Raw genomic sequence first — 19,193 nt, forward strand, 5'->3', positions numbered from 1 at the left:
CCTCCTAACAATATGTCCAAAGCATGTAAGACGCCGTCTCACCATCCTTGCTTCTAAGGAGCGTTCTGGTTGCACTTCTTCCAAGACAGATTTGTTCCTTCTTTGGCAGTCCATAGTATATTCAATATTCTTTGCCAGCACCGCAATTCAAAGGCATCAATTCTTCTTTGGTCTTCTTTATTCATTGTCCAGCTTTCACATGTATTTGATGCAACTGAAAATACCATGGCTTGGGTCAGGCACACCTTAGTCTTCAAGGTGACATCTTTGCTCTTCAACAGTTTGAGGAGGTCCTTTGCAGCAGATTTGCCCAATGCAATGTGTTATTTGATGTCTTGACTGCTGCTTCCATGGCTGTTAATTGTGGATCCAAGTAAAATGAAATCCTTGACAACTTCAATCTTTTCTCCGTTTATCATGATGTTGCTCATTGGTCCAGTTGTGAGGATTTTGTTTTCTTTATGTTGAGGTTTTCTTTATGCTGTGGTCTTTGATCTTCATTAGTAAGTGCTTCAAGTCCTCTTCACTTTCAGCAAGCAAGGTTGTGTCATCTGCATAATGCGGGTTGTTAATGCATAATGCGGGTTGTTAATGAGTCTTCCTCCAATCCTGATGCCCAGTTCTTCTTCATGTTCCCCAGCTTCTCGGTTTATGTGCTCAGCATACAGGTTGAATAGGTATGGTGAAAGAATACAACCCCGATGCACACCTCTTATGTCCAGCTTCTCGGATTATTTTCTCAGCATACAGACTGAAGAGCTATGGTGAAAGGCTACAACCCTGACGCACACCTTCCCCAATCATAAACCAAAAAAAAACCTTAAACTTTTTAAAAATATATTTTCATACATACATAAAAAATACACATATCATAAAAATTTACTCTGATGATGAAGAACTGCACAATGTTGGCATCTTGTCTACTGTGGAAGTTTCTGGATCATCTGGGTCATCCCTGGGGAAGGGGAGATGGCATTTCTAGTCAGGAAATCAGTGACAGTTGTCTGTATGGCCTTTTCTTTTTTTCCTCACTTATTTCATGGTAATATCTCACTGCTTCTCAAATCTGCCTATTGACTCCAGCAAAGCAATCAGCATTTGGGTCCATGTTTTCAAGCAACTGAAGCCCCTGATTTAGTTTAGAAAACTAGATCTCTTGGCAGTGCTTGGAACAGTAAATCATAAAATTGAACATCTGAGAATGATAACATCAGTAAATTACATGTTGCAACAATGTATGCAGTACATATTACTAACAACAAAATGTTGAAAAAAAAAAAAACAACAGACGGTTGCAGGTGTGGTTTGCCATAATTTAAATACAGCCTAAATCATGGACAATCTGTATGGAAAGTACATTAAAGCCGGAAAAGGAAATAAAAGGCATGCACTTTGGTAAGAAAGAAATAAAACTACCAAAGTTTATAGATGACATAATCGTTTACACAGAGAATCCCAAGGAATCTACAAAAAGAACTTCTAGTCCTACTAAACGAATTCAGCAAGGTCACAAGATACAAGACAAATGTCCAAAAACTAACTGCATTTCTATATACTAGCAATGAACATGTAGAAACCAAAATTAAAAATACAGTACCATTTACTATCACTCAAAAAAAAGTACACAGGTATAAATCTAACAAAGCATGTATAAGATTTGTATTCTATAAACTACAAAACACAGCTAGTAAAAGAAATAAATGAAAATCTAAAGAGAAGCATACCATGTTCATGCACTAGAAGACAAACAACATAGTACAGATGTAAATTCTACTCCAACTAACATACAGACCTAATGCAATTTCTATCAAAATTCCAGCAAGAATTTCTGTAGATACAAACAAGATTATTCTAGGAAAAACTTTAAGACATGGCACCAAACAAAAATTCCTTAGACTTGACAACAAAAGGACAATCCTTAAAAGAAAAAAATGACAAATTAGACTTGATCAAATTTTAAAACTTTTGCTTGGCTAACAACCTTGTTAACAGTATGAAAAGTCAAGTCATAGACTAGAAGAATATACTTATAAACTACATAGCCAACAGAGCACTAGTATCTAAATAAAGTATATGAAGAACACTTTAAACAGTTAAAAAAAAAAAAATTAAAAAGTGGGCAAAAGACATGAAAAAGATAATTTACCAAAGAGTAGATATGAATGGTAAATAGGCATATGAAAAGATATTTAAGGTAATTAGCCACTTTTCTTGTTAGGTGTTGTCAAGTTGATTTTCGACTCAGCAACCCCATGTGACAGAGTGAAGCTATCGCCCATAGGGTTTTATTGGTTGTAATCTTTATGGAAACACATCGCCAGGTCTTACTGCCAATGGAGCTGCTGGGTGGGTTCAAAACACCAACCTTTCTGTTAGCAGCCCAGCCACCAGGGCTCCAAGTAGCCATTAAAACCCAAAAACCAAATCTGTTGCCATCAAGTTGATTCCGAATCTCAGTGACCCTATAGCCAGAGTAGAACTGCCCCATAGGGTTTCCAAGTGACATTAACTTCTGGTGGATTTGAAGTGCTGACCTTTTGGTTAGCAGCTGAGATCTTAACCCATGTGCCACCAGGGCTAAAATTAGCTATTGAGGAAATTAAAACCACAATGAAATATCACCACACCTATCAGAATGCCTAAATTAAAAAATTGAGATAACACCAAATGCTGACAAGGATACAGAAAAACCTGATTTCTCGAACACTGCTAGTGAGAACGGAAAGTGGTGCAGCTGCTCCGGAAAACGGTCTGGCAGTTCTTCATCAAACTAAACATGAACTGGATCCAGCAATCACTCTTCGACATTTATCCCAGAGAAATAAAAACTTATGTTCACACAAAGACCTGTACGTGAATCTTCACAACAGGTTCATTTGTAATAGCCAAAACCTAAAAATAACTCATATGTCCTTCAATGGATTAATGGTTAAATCATGGGATTCTAGTCAATAATAAAAAGCAATAAACCATTGATATATACAACTTGGATGAATCTCTAAACACTTCTGCTGAATGAAAAAAGCCAATCTGTACAGGTTATACACACAATGTGGCATGAAAAGAGATAGAAGACGACTAACATGGAGCTATTTGAGTAATAAAAACCGGGAAGGAGGAGACTAAAGTCAAGCTTCACCTTATCTACCCCAGGAAAAGTAACAGCACAGGGAGTGTCTTAGTCATCTAGCGCTGCCATAACAGAAATACCACAAGTGAATGGCTTTAACAAAGAGAATTTACTTCCTCACAGTCTAGTAGGCCACAAGTCCAAATTCAGGGCATCAGCTCCAGGGGGAAGGCTTTCTCTCTTTGTCAGCTCTAGAGAGAGATCCTTGTGTCAATCTTCCCCTGGACTAGGAGCTTCTCTGCACAGGAACCCTGGGTCTAAAGAATGAGCTCAGCTCCTGGCACTGCTTTCTTGGTGGTATGAGGTACCCTCATCACTGCTTGTTTCCCTTTCATCTCTTGTAACACAAAAGGTGGTGCAGGCCACACACACTGGGCAACTCCCTTTATATTGGATCAGGGGTGTGACCTCAGTAAGGGTGTTACCATCCCACCCTAATCCTCTTAGCATAAAATTAGAATCACAAAATGGAAGACAACCACACAATACTAGGAAACATGGCCTAACCAAGTTGACACATATTTTGGGGACACCTTATTCAAACCGTGACAGGGAGGTTAGGTGACTTGCCCTGTTTTGTACAGCTATTAACTGGTGAAGCCAGACAATCACATTTCAGTTATTTATAAAAGCCAATGGCACCTAGAGACCAAAGGTCACCTCATGGGGCGCAGATACTTGTATTATAATAAAGATAAAAGTCCCTTAAAAATAAATCAATTGTGTTTACATATTCTAACAAAGGACAACTTGAATGTTTTTACAGAGTAACAAGGAACAACTGAAATTTAAAAAACACCGTTTAGTATTAACAATATTAAACTCTGACAAAAGGTGTGCAAGACCAGTAGACTGAAAACTTGAAAATACTGCTGAAATTAAAGACCTAAATAAATGGAGACAAATACTGTGTTCATGGGTTGAAAGATTCAATATCATTAAGATATGAATTCTCTCCAAATTGACCTCTTAGATTCAATGCAATCCTGATCAAAATCACTCACAGATTTTTTTATAAATATTGACAAGCTGATTCTAAAAATTACATGGAAATGCAAATGACATAGAACAGCCAAAACATCTTTAAAAAAGAGGAACAAAGCTAATGGACCATCCACCTGACAAGGCTTTTTATAAAGCGGAAGGCAGTATGGAATTGGCATCAAAATACACACAAAATCAACAAAACAGAATTCAGAGTCCAGAAATAGATCCACGCATGACAGACAACTGATTTTTGACAACAGTGCAAAGGCAATTCAATAGAGAAAGGGTAGTATTTTTAACAAACGCAGCTGAAACAACTAGACACCCACATGCAAAAAAGGAACTCTGATCCACACCTCATACCATTTGACCAAAGACCAAGCACAGGCCTAAATAAAGGACGGTTTTTTTTTTTTTTTTTAATAAAACTTCTAGGAGAGAACACAGGGAGAGAATCTATGATCTTGAGTTAGTCAAAGATTTTTTTGGATATAACACCAGAGGGATAATCCATAAAAGAAAAACTGGATAAACTTAGACTTCATCAAAATTAAAAACTTTTGTTCTTTAAAATGCACCTGTGAAGAGAACAAAAAGACAAGCCACACAGAGGAAAAGTATCTTCCAGTCACATATCTGATAAAAAGACCTGTATCCAGAATACATAAAGAGCCCTCAAAACAATAAGAAAACAACCTAATTTTAAAAATGGGACAAAGATGTGAACAAATACTCCCCCCCATAAAGATATTTAGATGATAAATAAGCAAGACGCTTGACATCATTAGTCACCGTTGTTGTAGCTGGGTGCCACGGAGTCGGCTCCAGCTCATAGCAACCTTTTGTATAACAGAACGAAACACTGCCCAGTCCTTCGCCATCCTCGTAATTGTGGCTATGTTTGAGCCCACTGTTGCTGCCACTGTGTCAGTCAGTCTATCTCATTCAGGGTCTCCCTCTTTTTCACTGACCCTCTACTTCACCAAGTATGTCTTTCTCCAGTGATTGGTCCCCCCTAACAAAATGTCCAAAGTAAGTAAAACAAAGTCTTACCACCCTTGGTTCTAATGAACATTCTGGCTGTACCTTCTCCAAGGCAGATTTGTTTGTTCTGTGGTAGTCTGTGATATATTCAATATCCTCTACCAATACCAAAATTTAAATGTGCCAACTCGTCTTTGGTCTTCCTTTTTCGCTGTCCAGCTTTTGCATTTATGAGGTGACTGAAAATATGAAGACTTGGTCAGGCGTACCTCCATCCTCAAAGTGACATTAACTTTTGGCAAGCAAGGCTGTGTCATCTACTTATCTCAGGCTGTTAATGAGTCTTCCTCCAATCCTGATGCCACATTCTTCTTCATATAGCCCTCATATTATCTGTTTAGCACGTAGACTGAATAAATGGGGTAAAAGAATACAATCCTGCTGCACAACTTTTCCAATTTTAAACCAGACAGTATCGTATCCCCTTGTTGTGGTTCAACAACTGCCTCTTGATCTGTGTACAGAATCCACGTGAGCACAATTACTGTATTTTTACACAAATAATGCGCGCCTGTAAAAAAAAAATTTAGCATAGCACGCGTACGAAAATACCTCATTGGGGGAGGGAACGGTTGGCAAACAAACATATAAGGCGTGTGTTATCTATGTAAGAATATGGTTAAGTGTTCTGGAATTCCCACTTTTCATAATGTTATCTATAGTTTGGTATGAGCCACACAGTCAAATACCTTCATGTAGTCAATAAAACACTGGTAAAGATCTTTCTGGTATTCTCTGCTTTCAGCCAAGATCCAGCTGACGTCAGCAATGAAATCCCTTATACAACGTCCTCTTCTGAACCAGCTTGAGCTTCTGGGCAATTCTCTCTCAATGTATAGCTTCGTCTGTTTTTGAATTATCTTTATCAAAATTTTGCTAGCGTGAGATATTAATGATATTGTTCAATAATTTCTCTATTTTCTTCAGTTGTCTTTCTTTGGAATGGGCACAAATGTGGATGTCTTTTAGTTAGTTGGCCAGGCAGCTGTCTTCCAAATTTCCTGACACAGGTCAGTAACCACTTCCAGATCTGCACCACTAGTCATCAGGGAAATGCAGACTGGCACTACGACCACACACCAGACGGGCTAAAATTAAAAGGACTGACCTACTAATACTGGCCAGAATTTAGAACTCCGGAACTCTCACCCACTGCTAGTGGTTCCCACTTTGAAAGACACTTTATCAGTATTTTAAGAAATTAAACATCCAATTATTCTACTCCTATTTCCACCCAAGAGAAATACAAGCTGATGTCCACACAAAAACTTGTCCATAAGTGTTCACAGCAATTTTGTTTTTATAGCCCAAAATAACCCAAACATCCATCAACAAGTGAACGCATGTGCACACTGTGGCTATACATCCGTAAATGAAATTCTGTTCAACAATAAAGAAAACGAAGTGCTGATCCACGCAACACTGACCAATCTCAAGGTGATTATACTGACTGAAAAAGGTGAGATTCAGAAAAAGAATATATACTGTATGATTCCATTTATATAAAGTTCCAGAAAATGCAAAGGGATCGACAGTGACAGAGAGCAAGCGTATGACTGGTTGTGGGAGGCTGGGGAGGAGCGGTTAACGAAGGAAGGGGGGTTACAGTTAGGGTGACGCTTTCACAGCGCACATATGTCAAAGGAGATGAAAGTGTACACCCTAAATACATACAGTGAATTGAACGAGGATGTTAAAAAGGAAAAGAAGCCTTGCAGTGTCTACCTCTGACTGGTAGTCATTATATGAGGAGCCTTCTCCACATGCTAACGTCAACAACCCTGCCAGCGTTTTAACCTAACATAAACAGAAGAGTCAGCATCACACTGTCTTACAAATTGTCATTCAGCACGCACACGTCACCAGAGCGCAACACAAAGTTCGGTGGGATGTCAAAGAACGTAGGGCTAATCCCTAATCTGCTATTAAACAGCTACAACGTTATCACGTAGAAAAGAATCTCTTAAAACGCAAATCCGTGTTACCTAGATAGGAAGCACCTAGAGAGTCTCTCGCCGTTTGGAAGAGAACTGGCTCGTGGACAGAGGGCGTTGCCACGTCAACGGTTGTCCACGCCACACTGTGGGATGACCCGCAGGCCACACGTGTAATTTTCTGCCCTTCCAGGCCTTGGACAAGTGTGGGCTTTCTATTGACTGTGGTTGTGCCATTGCCCTGCTGTCCATGGTCATTGTCACCCCAAGCGTACACCTGTTTCAAAAAAAATTAGAATTTTTCAATCTTCCAGAACATTTTCTTCAACTCTACTTCAAAATGCTTAAAGAACATACCCAGGCACTTGAAAGAATTAGGCTGTTAAAAGCAAAGAGAAAACCACTTCACGACCTTACAACAAGGCATCCGTGTACTAAAATTCTGAGAAAAATTTAATCATGGAAATGCTTGCCATGATTATAAACAAGCATTTATTTAAAGTCAATGCAGTTAATTTACCTACTCTGTCCTGTTACAGAAAACAAGGAAGGTCCTATCTTCAGCTAAGTACAATAATTAATTTTTTCCTTTATTTTACAAAGAAAAATTATCAAAAACAATATGCTTATGTTTCCAGTAACTTGCTTCTTGGCATTACAGAATCTTAAGGTATAATTCATTTTTTAAAATTAACTTTGTTAAAAAAAAATTAGTGTTAATTTTGTTGTCATAATGATTTAAAAATGTATATCATTTATGAGTCTGTCATGCTTGTCTAGGCAGAAGAATGAGTAAAACTTCTCAAGTACAACTCCCCGCTAAACATCCATTCTCTAACGTAAGCCACTGCTCATACCTTACCAACAAAAACAGTATTTTGCGTTTCCATGTGGACTTTAGATTCAACTGCTTTAGAAACAGTGGGAAATTCCACTACTTCCCAACATATGTCAACCAACGTATTCCCACTACGTTACCACCCATGCTGACAAGTGGAAGGAGAGACACTACTGAACAAGGTGCTGCGGTCTCACCCTCCTGGCTCCTCATACACCAAAGATTGCCTTATTTCATTACAAATGACCATCCCCAATAGAAGAGCCCATGCTGCCACAGGCAGCCACACCTTACCTGCCCTGCGTCAGTGACAGCCAGGCAATGCAGAGCACCAACAGCCACATGCACGATCTTCTTTCCCCTCAGCCCCTCCACCACCTGTGGCTTCCGCACATGGACATCAGAGCCATGACCCAGCCTGAAGTAATCCCCCTTGCCCCTACAAGGAGGTAAACAGTGTGAGTTTTAACATGCTACAGTTTCAGAATGCTACACAAAGCAACAATTGTTCACAGCTTTTAGAGCAAGCTCAATGATAACATCATACACAGTACTCAGGGTCCTTGAAATCGTTATACAATCACGTATCATCAATTCAAGTTAATTCCTTAATTTTGATAGCAACATAATTCATATGTCTTTTACTGTTGTATGTATTCCCATAAAGAGATTAAAAGCACAACAAACAACTTCAAATGCCTCTAAAAAATCATATATGGTGTAATTCCAAAGTTGCCTCTATGTTACGAGAGTCAAAATCAGTATCTGTCATACTGTCCGAGGTCAATTTTGGCTGTCCACTCCTTTAAACTTTAATAAGCTTTCGCAAGATACACACGTGGATTTTTCTCAGGATCAAAGAAATCAGAAATTCATTTTCCTCCCATTTTATCACTAGGCTTCTGACCTGGTAAGAGAGTGGAAGAAATTCTCTAAAGAAACCTCACCTAAAGAGGAAAGAAAATTGGCCTAAAATTCTTTTAGTGTTCTTTTCAAAATGACCCAGATATAACTGGAAACGTCTTCCTGTAATATTGTCACTAATTCCAACTCACTATCTATATAAAAAGGCCAAAGATGCCTGGCTGAATAAGGAAATGAAGGCGTGACAATCCAGTGGCAGGGGGCCTGAGGTTGAGGCCAACAAGCAAACCAGACGTTTCCTGCACATCAGGACCCCCACAACCATAGACACATCTGGGATAACGGGGAATTTTACCTACCATGTCCACACCACTCCCGACTTAGTAAGAGCCAAGGAAAACTGAGCGCCACACTCAATCTGGCAAACCCCCTGTCCATTCAGTCGTTCGATGTTCTGGGGAATGTTACAGCCTTCACTTCCTCCCCGGCCCAATTTTCCAAAGTCGCCATCACCCCAGGAGAATACCAAACCTAGATTTAAAAATATATATACTTCAGGCCAGTGCTTCATAACATTACTGTTTACCATGGGCACACATCACAGTCAGCGCTCACCTTCATCGGTCAAAGCCAGAGTCTGTGCGTCTCTACTCCCACATGCAACCTGGATTACTCTGTGACCAAGAAGAACTTTCACCTATTCAATCACAAATTTAAAAATAAGCACAGGCGCTGAGAAAGCAGGAGACATTTTTCCTACAGACTGAAAGTCATAATGCACTTGTCTTTAAAGTGCTTCCCTAGACTCGATGCTTATCGTCTCTTAAAATCACCAGGTGATGAAAGTTTTTGTAAGCAACAAAAACGTATAAACTCACCATTTTGGGCTTCAACTGTGTGGTGTTATCCCCATGCCCCAACCGACCATACTCTCCAAGGCCCCAGGTATACAACTCCCCGCTGGACGTGATGGCTGCACTGTGAGAGCTCCCACAGGCGATGTCCCGGATGCGCTTTGTTTTCAGGGCCTCGATCAGCCTCGGCTTGTCACAGTTCCTAAGACAAAAGGAAATCACCCTTTCCAAAATGAACCATCCTTTTTAAAGGGGGGGGGGGGGGACATCTACATTGGTTCAAATTTAGTCAAAACAACATCTACAGATTAACCCAACTATGAAACCTTAGAACAGAACATGAAACCAAATCATATTCATTGAAATTAAAAATTTTTTAAAGATCCATTTATATAATCTACCCTATTTTAATTTTCTGCAAAAGAACAACTAAAAAATGCACTCTTGTTATCAGTAACAGCTTCTTATCAGCAAGTTAAGACTGAAGAAAATATTCTTACATTCTGCTGAAGTGTCCAAGTTTTCCATCGTCACCTTCACCCCACGAAAACACTTTGCCATCAACGGTTAAGGCTGTAGCATGCCGACCACCTGCAACATTCACACAGGTAGTAACTCCCAAAAACTAGTCACAAAAAGTTCACGGGGTACGACCTATTTTGCCTGGCACACACTATGTACTCAATGATTAAGCATCGAAAAACGAGTAAAGAGAATCAAGACTTGAGTTATCATGAAAAGATTTCTGGGTGAAAAATATGTAAAATAAATGAACTTTATTAAATTACAAATTTCAACACCTGAAAGAAATTTACTAGCAAAGAAGTAAAGTAATGCTGATTATTAATGGGATTCTGGTTATGTTAAATATAAAAAGATCAAAATTCAGATGGAAAAAGTAAAAATAAATATATTTGTGACTAGACCATTTATCAAAACACAAGGACAAATTAAGCTTCTGAGACATGCCACCATCTTCAATTAAGGCACCATATCACTCTTTCTGCTCGTGCTTCCCCAGCACAAAACATTCTCCCAGTACATTCCTTTCCCTGCCTCAGGATTGCAAACTACAGTCTTTACTGGCATGACCTCTCTTTACACATCTGGGGCAGACAGGGCTCCCAGTCCACCCAACACCTACCCTCCCTTGTCTTTATGAACAGAGCCGCCATATTACCAGGGCCACAGTGTGCTCAGCTGAAAACCACACTTCCCTGCCTCCCGTGCAGACAGAGGGTGGTGACTGAGAGGCAATGAGAGTCAGGCTTCCAGAAACAGTTCCTTAGAGGGGGCTGCGTGAGCTGGGAAAAACACCTGTCTTGTGCTTGTCTTTTCCTCCTATGTCTGGAACTTGCATGTGATGGCTAGAGCTGAGTGGTATCCACCTTTCAACAAAGATGGACAAAAAGAAGACTCCCAGGCCTCAGGGACATGGCGTTGCCCTACTAGCCCTGAACTGCTAACCTGAGACATTTACACAGCAGAAAGATAAAATCCTATCTGTGGTTTGGATTTTCTGTTACATGGGGGCTAAACCTAATACCACTCAGTAAGTACAGGCAGGAACCGAGTTCTGTATCTAACTCAGTTCTGTTCCCAGATGCCCAGCACAGTGCTTAGAAACAATGCTCAAAAAGTTTACAAAAATGAAGGAGTATGATTTTCTTTTAGCAATCTTTTTCATCATTGGGGCTTACAGACACTTTCAGGAAAAATAGCATGTATTTAAACACATAACTGTGATTTCATAGAATGAAACATGGACCCTTGGAACAGAGTGCCCACACTCTTGAAATAACAACTGTCGGCCTCCAAAAAGCCTAGTTTAGTAATAATAACTGAACTTTAGAACACTCAGAGATTTACATTCTCTAAGTTTTACTCCTACGAATTAAGAAAAACTTGAAAAAGAACCCAAGAACTGCTTACGAAAGTTATTTCAGGAGCTTAGTTACAAGCAGAGTAGGAATTCTGGCTGCACCTTTACACAGTGGAGATGCTGGGCTTGTACCTGAGTGCACAGCCACCTTCTTCACCACATAGCTGCTGAGGGCTGTGATCTGCCGCGGGATGGGCACAGTCCCACTGGAGAGGCCCAGCCCTAGCCGCCCATTGGTGGCTTCTCCACAGGCGTAGACTTTTCCTTCCACAGTGACTGCAAAGAAGGAGCACAGGGAAAGGACTCACCTTCAGATCATACCAACTGTAATTTTTGGTGTTGAGCAAAACTAAACATTTTTAAAATATTCAAACAATCATACCTGCAAACAAGCTTTTAGAACCTCCAGCCACCTGTACCACATTCAAAGCAGACAGGGTCTCAGAGAATGAAGGAACCTTTATCTAGAACAGAATTTTTTTTTTTTTAAAGCAAAAGAAGGAAAACAGTAACTATTTCATTAACACTTTTAAATGAGTAACCTTATTAGATGGATACAGTGAAACCTGTAAGAGCCGGAACTCAAAGGGCTGCCTTGTGGTTCCGGGTCTTACAAGTTTTCTGCCCTTTGACGGGGCACAGAATTAGCACTCTTCTATTGCTTGCTTTAGTGGAAAATACTTGAAATTTTCTTTTCTGACAAGTTTCCACCTTACACAGGTTCCAGCTTTTGCAAGTTTTACTGCATAAGGAATTACTGTTAATTTATATGGTTGTATTAACAAAAAGAGGTCTTACCTCTTAGAGGTACACATTAAAGTATTTAAGGATGAAATGATATACTGAAATTTGCTTTAAACTAAACCAGGAAGAAGGTGGCCTGCCAGGTGGCCTGAGACTATGAAGGCTAACACCCGGGCTATCAGGGTTCACAGCACTACTCATTCTTTCTACTTGGGTACATTTGAAGATTTCCATAATAAAAGGCTAAAATAAAGATAGAAATAAATATCTAGCAAGCTATACTTTAAGTTATGGCCTGCACTGTCTTTGATTCTGACATCTAAGAAATTATACACTCAAACTTCCCAATGTATGTGGGTGTGATTTAATTTTCTTTTTTAAATTTTTATTGTGCTTTAAGTGAAAGTTTACACATCAAGTCAGTTTCTCATACAAAACCTTATATACACCTTGCTATATACTCCTGGAAACCCTGGTGGCGTAGTGGTTAAGTGCTACGGCTGCTAACCAAAGGGTCAGCATGTCTAAACCGCCAGGCGCTCCCTGGAAACTCTATGGGACAGTTCTACCCTGTCCAATAGGGTCGCTATGAGTCAGAATCGACTCGACAGCACTGGGTTTTGGTATCTACTCCTAGTTGCTCTCCCCCTAATGAGACAGCATATTTCTTCTCTCCACCCTGTGTTTCCATGTCCATTCAGCCAGCTTCTGAGCCCTTCTGCCTTCTCATCTCCCCTCCAGACATAGTCTCATGTGTCTTACTTAATCCAAGAAGCTCACTCTTCACCAATATCATTTTCTTATAGTCCAGTCCAATCCCTGTCTGAAGAGCTGGCTTCGAGAATGGTTCCTGTCTTGGGCTAACAGAAGGTCTAGGGACCATGACCTCTGGGATCCCTCTGGTCTCAGTCAGACCATTAAGTCTGATCTTTTCATGAGAATCTGGAGTCTGCATCCCACTGCTCTCCTGCTCCTTCAGGGATTCTCTGTTGTGCTCCCTGTCATGGCAGTCATCAGTTGAAGCTGGGCACCATCTAGTTCTTCTGGTCTCACGCTGACCCATTCTGACTCTTGGACTCATACTTACCTTGTGCCTTTGGTGTTCTTCATTCTCCTTTGATTAAGGTGGGTTGAGACCAATTGATGCATCTTAGATGGTCCCTTGCTAGCGTTTAAGACCCCAGATGCCACTCTTCAAAGTGGGATGCAGAATATTTTCTTAATAGATTTTATTATGCCAATTGACTTAGATGTCCCTTGAAACCATGGTCCCCAAACCCCCACCTCTGCTATGCTGGCCTTCGAAGTGTTTGGTTTATTCAGGAAACTTCTTTGCTTTTGGTTTAGTCCAGTTGTGCTGACCTCGCCTGTATCATGTGTTGTCCATCCCTTCACCTATAAAGTTCTTGTCTACAATCTAATTAGTGAGTCCTCCTCCTTTGCCTCCCTCTCTCCCTTCCCACTCTCGTAACCATCAAAGAATATTTTCTTCTTTGTTTAGACTATTTCTTGAGTTCTTATAATAGTGGTCTCATAAAATATTTGTCCTTTTGCATCTGACTAACTTCATTCAGCATAATGCCTTCCAGGTTCCTCCATGTTATGAAATGTTTCACAGATTCCTCACTGTTCTTTATCGACGAGCAGTATTCCATTGTGTGAATATACCATAATTTATCCATTCATCCGTTTTGCTATTGTAAACAGTGCTGCAATGAACATGGGTGTGCATGTATCTATTTGTGTGACGGCTCTTAGTTCTCTCGAATGTATTCCAAGGACTGGGTAATTTAAAATTCTTAAAGCCCTTGTCTAAGACACACGTTATGATTCTCTGTGTGCCAGAAATGACCAGTCAACAGTCATTAGTACTGTGCAAGAAAGGATTTCCTCCACACTGTGGAGCATCAAATCTAGTCCTTCCAAGCTCAGCCCTTTGTGTGAAAACTCCATTCACAATTGAGAGCAACTGGGCTTCCAAAGACGGCCCCGCACCTGCAGAACCAAGCCAGTTCCTCTGACTCACAAATGAGACATTTACCTGTACTCTGCAAATGTGACTCAGGGCTGTCCAAATTAATCTAAAAATTCACTGTACTGGGAGAGTTAACATAAATGAGTTCTAAATTTAGTTCTCGGTGTCTCAACAATGAAGGCAAGTAACAAGGGAACTTATGACCATGATACTCACAGAATACTAAAAGGAAGCAGAAACACTTATTGGAACCAAAATTTGGAGGAATTTGCTTTGTGGCTCTTCAGACAAGAGACACTGAATAATGTAACTGTCATGGATTGAAATGTGTCCCCCCAAAATATGTGTCAACTTAGTTAGGTCATGATTCCCAGTATTGTGTGGTTGTCCTCCATTTTGTGATTGTAATTTTATGTTAAAGACAATTAGGGTGGGATTGTAACACCCTTACTAAGGTCACATCCCTGATCCAATATAAAGGCAATTTCCCTGGAGCATGGCCTACAACACCTTTTATGTTACAAGAGATAAAAGAAAAGGGTAGCAAGCAGAGAGGGGGGGTCCTCATACCACCAAGAAAGCAGCTCCTGGAGCAGAGCGTGACCTTTGGACCCAGAGGTCCTGTATGGAGAAACTCACAGTCCAGGAGAACACTGATGACAAGGACCTTTCTCCAGAGCTGACAGAGAAAACCTTCCCCTGGAGGTGACGTCCTGACTTTGGACTTCTAGCCTACTAGATTCTAGGGGAATAAATTTCTCTTTGTTGACACTATCCACTTGTGGAATTTCTGTTCTAGCAGCCCTAGATGCCTATAAATGAATACAAGGGACACTGAATTCAACTCTAGCTCAAATGTATTCTTTCTTATGTCTAGTCTTAAAAAAAAAAAAACCGGTCTTTTTTTCCTAAGCACCTTAAAATACTGTATAAATTAACCTTTCATCCAAGTACCTAGAGAATTAAGAATGTCAGGCTGAATGACTGCAAAAAGGGTGCGTGTGTGCATACACACACGTGTGTCTCCGAGCTCACAGAGCATTCTCTCCACAGAGGCTGCTTCATTCTGAAGTATCTCAGAGACCTAGCGCCTAAAGGGTAGAGGTCACTTCCCGCTCATCTTAGCACTGCTGTGCCATTCTACACAGTACTCTGCTCATGGTAAGCAAAAATGTTTACTGCACTGAAGACAAAATATATAGTTTATACTTTTTACCTATACACTTGTCAAACCATCTTCAAAACGTATTTTCCAGTTTATAAAACAGCAATAGTGCAACTATCTCTAAAATGCACTGTTTTCCAAGGACAGGGGCTTTCTACAAATGGAATCTGATAATGTCTATTAGTTCATACCAAGAATTACTTCAGGAAAATTCACTTTCCAAACAATACACAGAAGGTAAAACCATGATAAAAATGTTAAAGCAGGTATTATTGCTGTTGTTGAACGTCTCCTGGAGAAACGCCCAGCAAACACCGTCCCTGACTAAGGGGTATGCATGGCTGAAGGGGAAGGTACCTTGGAGCCTTTCAGTCCGCCCAGCTGGTCCTTGTCATTCAGCCCCCACACAAACACTTTGGTTCTTATTGTAGCCGCTGACTCCAGCCCTGCAGCCTTCTTTCTCATAAGGCTAACCAAAGGAAAAAATAAAGACAGAGACATAGGTGAGCCAGCAGAGGGGGAAAAAGGAAAGCACCACAAACACTGGGAGCTTGCTGGTTACTATCAAAATGCTTGTTTTAAGTTTTAATACAATAAAACTCTAGGTATGTTCAAGAATAAGTATTTCAGAGGGTCAAAATTTCCAAACTAGAACACCAGAATTTTATTTTAGCCTTGTTTATTCCATGTGTGCATTTCTCTTTCTTCTTAAATATCAGTGTGAACATAACTGTCTTGATAACGCGTCATGACACCCACTGGTTTCCATGATGCATCTCTACTACAGATGGAACGGCAGAGAACGCTGGCTAAACAGGGGCTGGTACTGCAGCAATGTCTCCACACCTGAATGTCGGCTTGGTGATGTGTTTTGTCACCGCCCCCCCACCTCGCAAGGAAGAATAAAATGCATGCAGCCATGTTACCTTGAGGTGCTGTAACATATAGACATGTCCTGAGGCAAAATGCTATTTTCGTCCTTTTACTCTGCCCTCCCCCATCCCCCACCTGCCTCCCTTTTCATCTCAGAAGTCCTGCTCTGTACCTGGAGAAGCTTCTGAAGATTGCTCACTCCATTTCCTCACCTGCCCTCAGTGGGATGGGAAATAACCAACAGTAAACAAAACGCCGATTCTTGAACTGGATGAAACCAAAACAGAGTATTCCATTTTCTTGTTTGTTAGTTTGATGCCAGGTGTTAATGAACTGCTTTCTGCATTTGGGATTTTAGGCTTTTTGTTTGATTTCTGTTGTTCTGCTTTTATTCTACTCTGACATGCTAGAATAGTGATTGAAGGCCTCAGAGACTAGGTTCTAGACAGAAGAATTTTTTTTTAACACTTTCATACTAATAAATATTTAGTTTAAGGAATCAATATGTTATGGTTTTGGACTAGAAAAGTAGGAAAACTCTCTCCTCAGATACCAGACACAGGAAAGCATATACATTGCAATCACTTGAAATACTCTATAACACATTTTTAGTCAAAAATATATACAGTGGACCAGAAGTGACTCAAAACATTTAAGGACTGGCACCATGTACACATCTGCCTTCCGTAACAGGGGAGCCATGGTCAGTCCCGGCCGCCCTGGCAGGACTGAAGCCCTCCAGAGCGTGCAGATCACTGGGACACCTGAAATGATTAGCCAGCTAATGACAGCTTTCAGGAAAAAAACCATTACATTCCAGCTTCTAAATTGTCTTTTAATAATATGTTCAATTATGTGAAAGTATCATCAATGAATAAGGTTCAAAACTTTTTTGTTTATTTCACATATACAGTACGCATATTAAATATATTTGCCCCATTTGTTTTAGTAGCGACTACACAAGAAAATGCTAATAATCTTTTCTCTTGAAAATCCTAATGATTTACTTATTTAAGTCAACTGGTATTTTCCTTATTTAATTAAATTTATGTAAACAGATACAACTGGTTTGAACTGAAACATGAATATATATTTCAGGTAAGATAGTGTCACACATACCAATTTTTTTTTTTTTTTATGCAAGGTTCCAAAATAAACAAGACAGAATTCAAATACCAAGATCACAGAACCCCAGATTCACCTGATTTATTACCACGGTTGCTACGCACACATGACTAGGAGAATGTGCTTAAGAGCAGCACGGTACAGAGCTCCTTTGTTTCAAAAAGACAGACCACTTACATCACACACTAAAAAGTACTGGTGCAAAGAGCACTTCCATTAACGGTATTACTCCAGTGACCGCACTTGCCTCGCATGGTGTCTGCAAGAACCTTGCTACCCAGCAACTGAACAGTCTCTTTGGAATGTTAAAAACATATCAATTTATTTTATATATTTTTTAACTTCCCAATTTTACTGTCAGCAATTTATCTAAAGAAAATACAACTTACACGAAGACCATGATAATCTATTTTGTTCGCTCTGTAACTATAAACGGGGGTCTAGGACAGCACCTGCATATAACGAGTCCTCAATACTCATCTTTTGTACAGATGCACAGATGGACACAAACGTGCACAGACGTAGCTGACATCTTTCTTCTCCCTTTATGTAGGTTGTTCCCTCTACCAGAAGCACTCGTTCCTGTCCACTTTACTTTGGATAACTCTTACTCTTCCTGTAATTCTGGCTTTGGGGGGAAGTTTTCCTGTTCTCCCTGACAGATCAATGCCTCTGCTGGAGACTCTCAAGAGTACCACACCCTCTCCTTTGTGCCACTCACCACAGCTGCAATGTCACACTTATGTGTGATCATTGGATTAATACCTGGCTCCTACATTTAAACTGTAAACTCCATAAGGTTAGGGACGAGTTTTGTTTTATTTTGCTCATTTACCATGGTATTCCCAGTACAAAGAACAGGGCTTGGCCCATGGTAGGTGTTTGTACTGAATGAGTAAAGATGGCAGTAGGCACTGCCACAGTGCTCATGCAAAATAAGGAAACGAGAAAGTGAACAATGAAAGCACAATCCACAAAAATCACATCACAGAACATCTGTTAATATGAGTAAGAGTGAATAATAAAATACTAAGTGAAAAAGGGTACAACATGCATACTACACCATATCATTTCCACAGGAAAATACATCTAGGAACAGGAAAAAAAATAGAAGGACATATACCAAGATCTTAACAGTGATATTTCAGGTAGAAAAATTAAACATTTTTATCTCCCTCTTTTAATTGTATTTTTCTAGATAAAAAAAAGAACAAAAAACATTGCTGTCAAGTTGATTTTTCTAGATATAATATGTTAACACAGTGAACATTTTCCTCAAAATAAAAACTACTGTCATCTTGAGCTATACTCTCAAACAATGTTTGCTTGCGAAATGAGTATCTGGGGATGTCAGTGTTAGCAACAAGTAACTCTTACCTCCCACTGCTGCCTTTATCATCCTCTTCCTCCTCGTTGTCTGAAGCTAAGAAAGGAACTGCAGCCAAGTCTTCTTCCTCTGCACGAATCCTTCCCAGTATGATAAGACCATGGATTTTACAATCAATTCCTGAGCTCCTGCACTGCTTTATAGCAATTTCAATATACCTGTGATACTAGACACCAAGACAAGGAGTCACAGAGTTTTAGGAACAAACACATTGAATATTTTAACTGGAAAACAGGATGCTTCAGATACAACCCATGGGCTGTAGGGGAAATCAGAGCACTTTTATTTAAGTTCTGGACATACCAAGTGAGCTACGCAAAGTGAGTACAGCTGTGTCTGAGGAGGGTATGCTTGAAAATAAGTTATTAATACCAAGGCAGGGGACTCACAT

General features: G+C 40.0%; 1 protein-coding gene across 7 annotated transcripts in view; it reads right to left on the reverse strand.

Annotated features, from left to right (window-relative positions):
- HERC2 (HECT and RLD domain containing E3 ubiquitin protein ligase 2) overlaps positions 1-19,193 on the reverse strand; it is a 317,707-nt gene that overhangs the window by 85,679 nt on the left and 212,835 nt on the right. For all 7 annotated transcript variants that reach the window (XM_064296194.1, XM_064296197.1, XM_064296198.1 and 4 more), the window contains 10 exons: positions 18,793-18,968; positions 15,775-15,886; positions 11,916-11,997; positions 11,666-11,809; positions 10,152-10,242; positions 9,676-9,853; positions 9,413-9,494; positions 9,157-9,328; positions 8,228-8,372; positions 7,147-7,372 (listed from right to left, as the gene is read on the reverse strand). In XM_064296194.1, coding sequence (XP_064152264.1) covers positions 7,147-7,372; positions 8,228-8,372; positions 9,157-9,328; positions 9,413-9,494; positions 9,676-9,853; positions 10,152-10,242; positions 11,666-11,809; positions 11,916-11,997; positions 15,775-15,886; positions 18,793-18,968 — 1,408 coding nt within the window. The remainder of the gene's footprint in view (positions 1-7,146; positions 7,373-8,227; positions 8,373-9,156; positions 9,329-9,412; positions 9,495-9,675; positions 9,854-10,151; positions 10,243-11,665; positions 11,810-11,915; positions 11,998-15,774; positions 15,887-18,792; positions 18,969-19,193) is intronic.

Source organism: Loxodonta africana, chromosome 13 (genome assembly GCF_030014295.1).
Source record: "Loxodonta africana isolate mLoxAfr1 chromosome 13, mLoxAfr1.hap2, whole genome shotgun sequence".
Taxonomy (NCBI): Eukaryota; Metazoa; Chordata; class Mammalia; order Proboscidea; family Elephantidae; genus Loxodonta; species Loxodonta africana.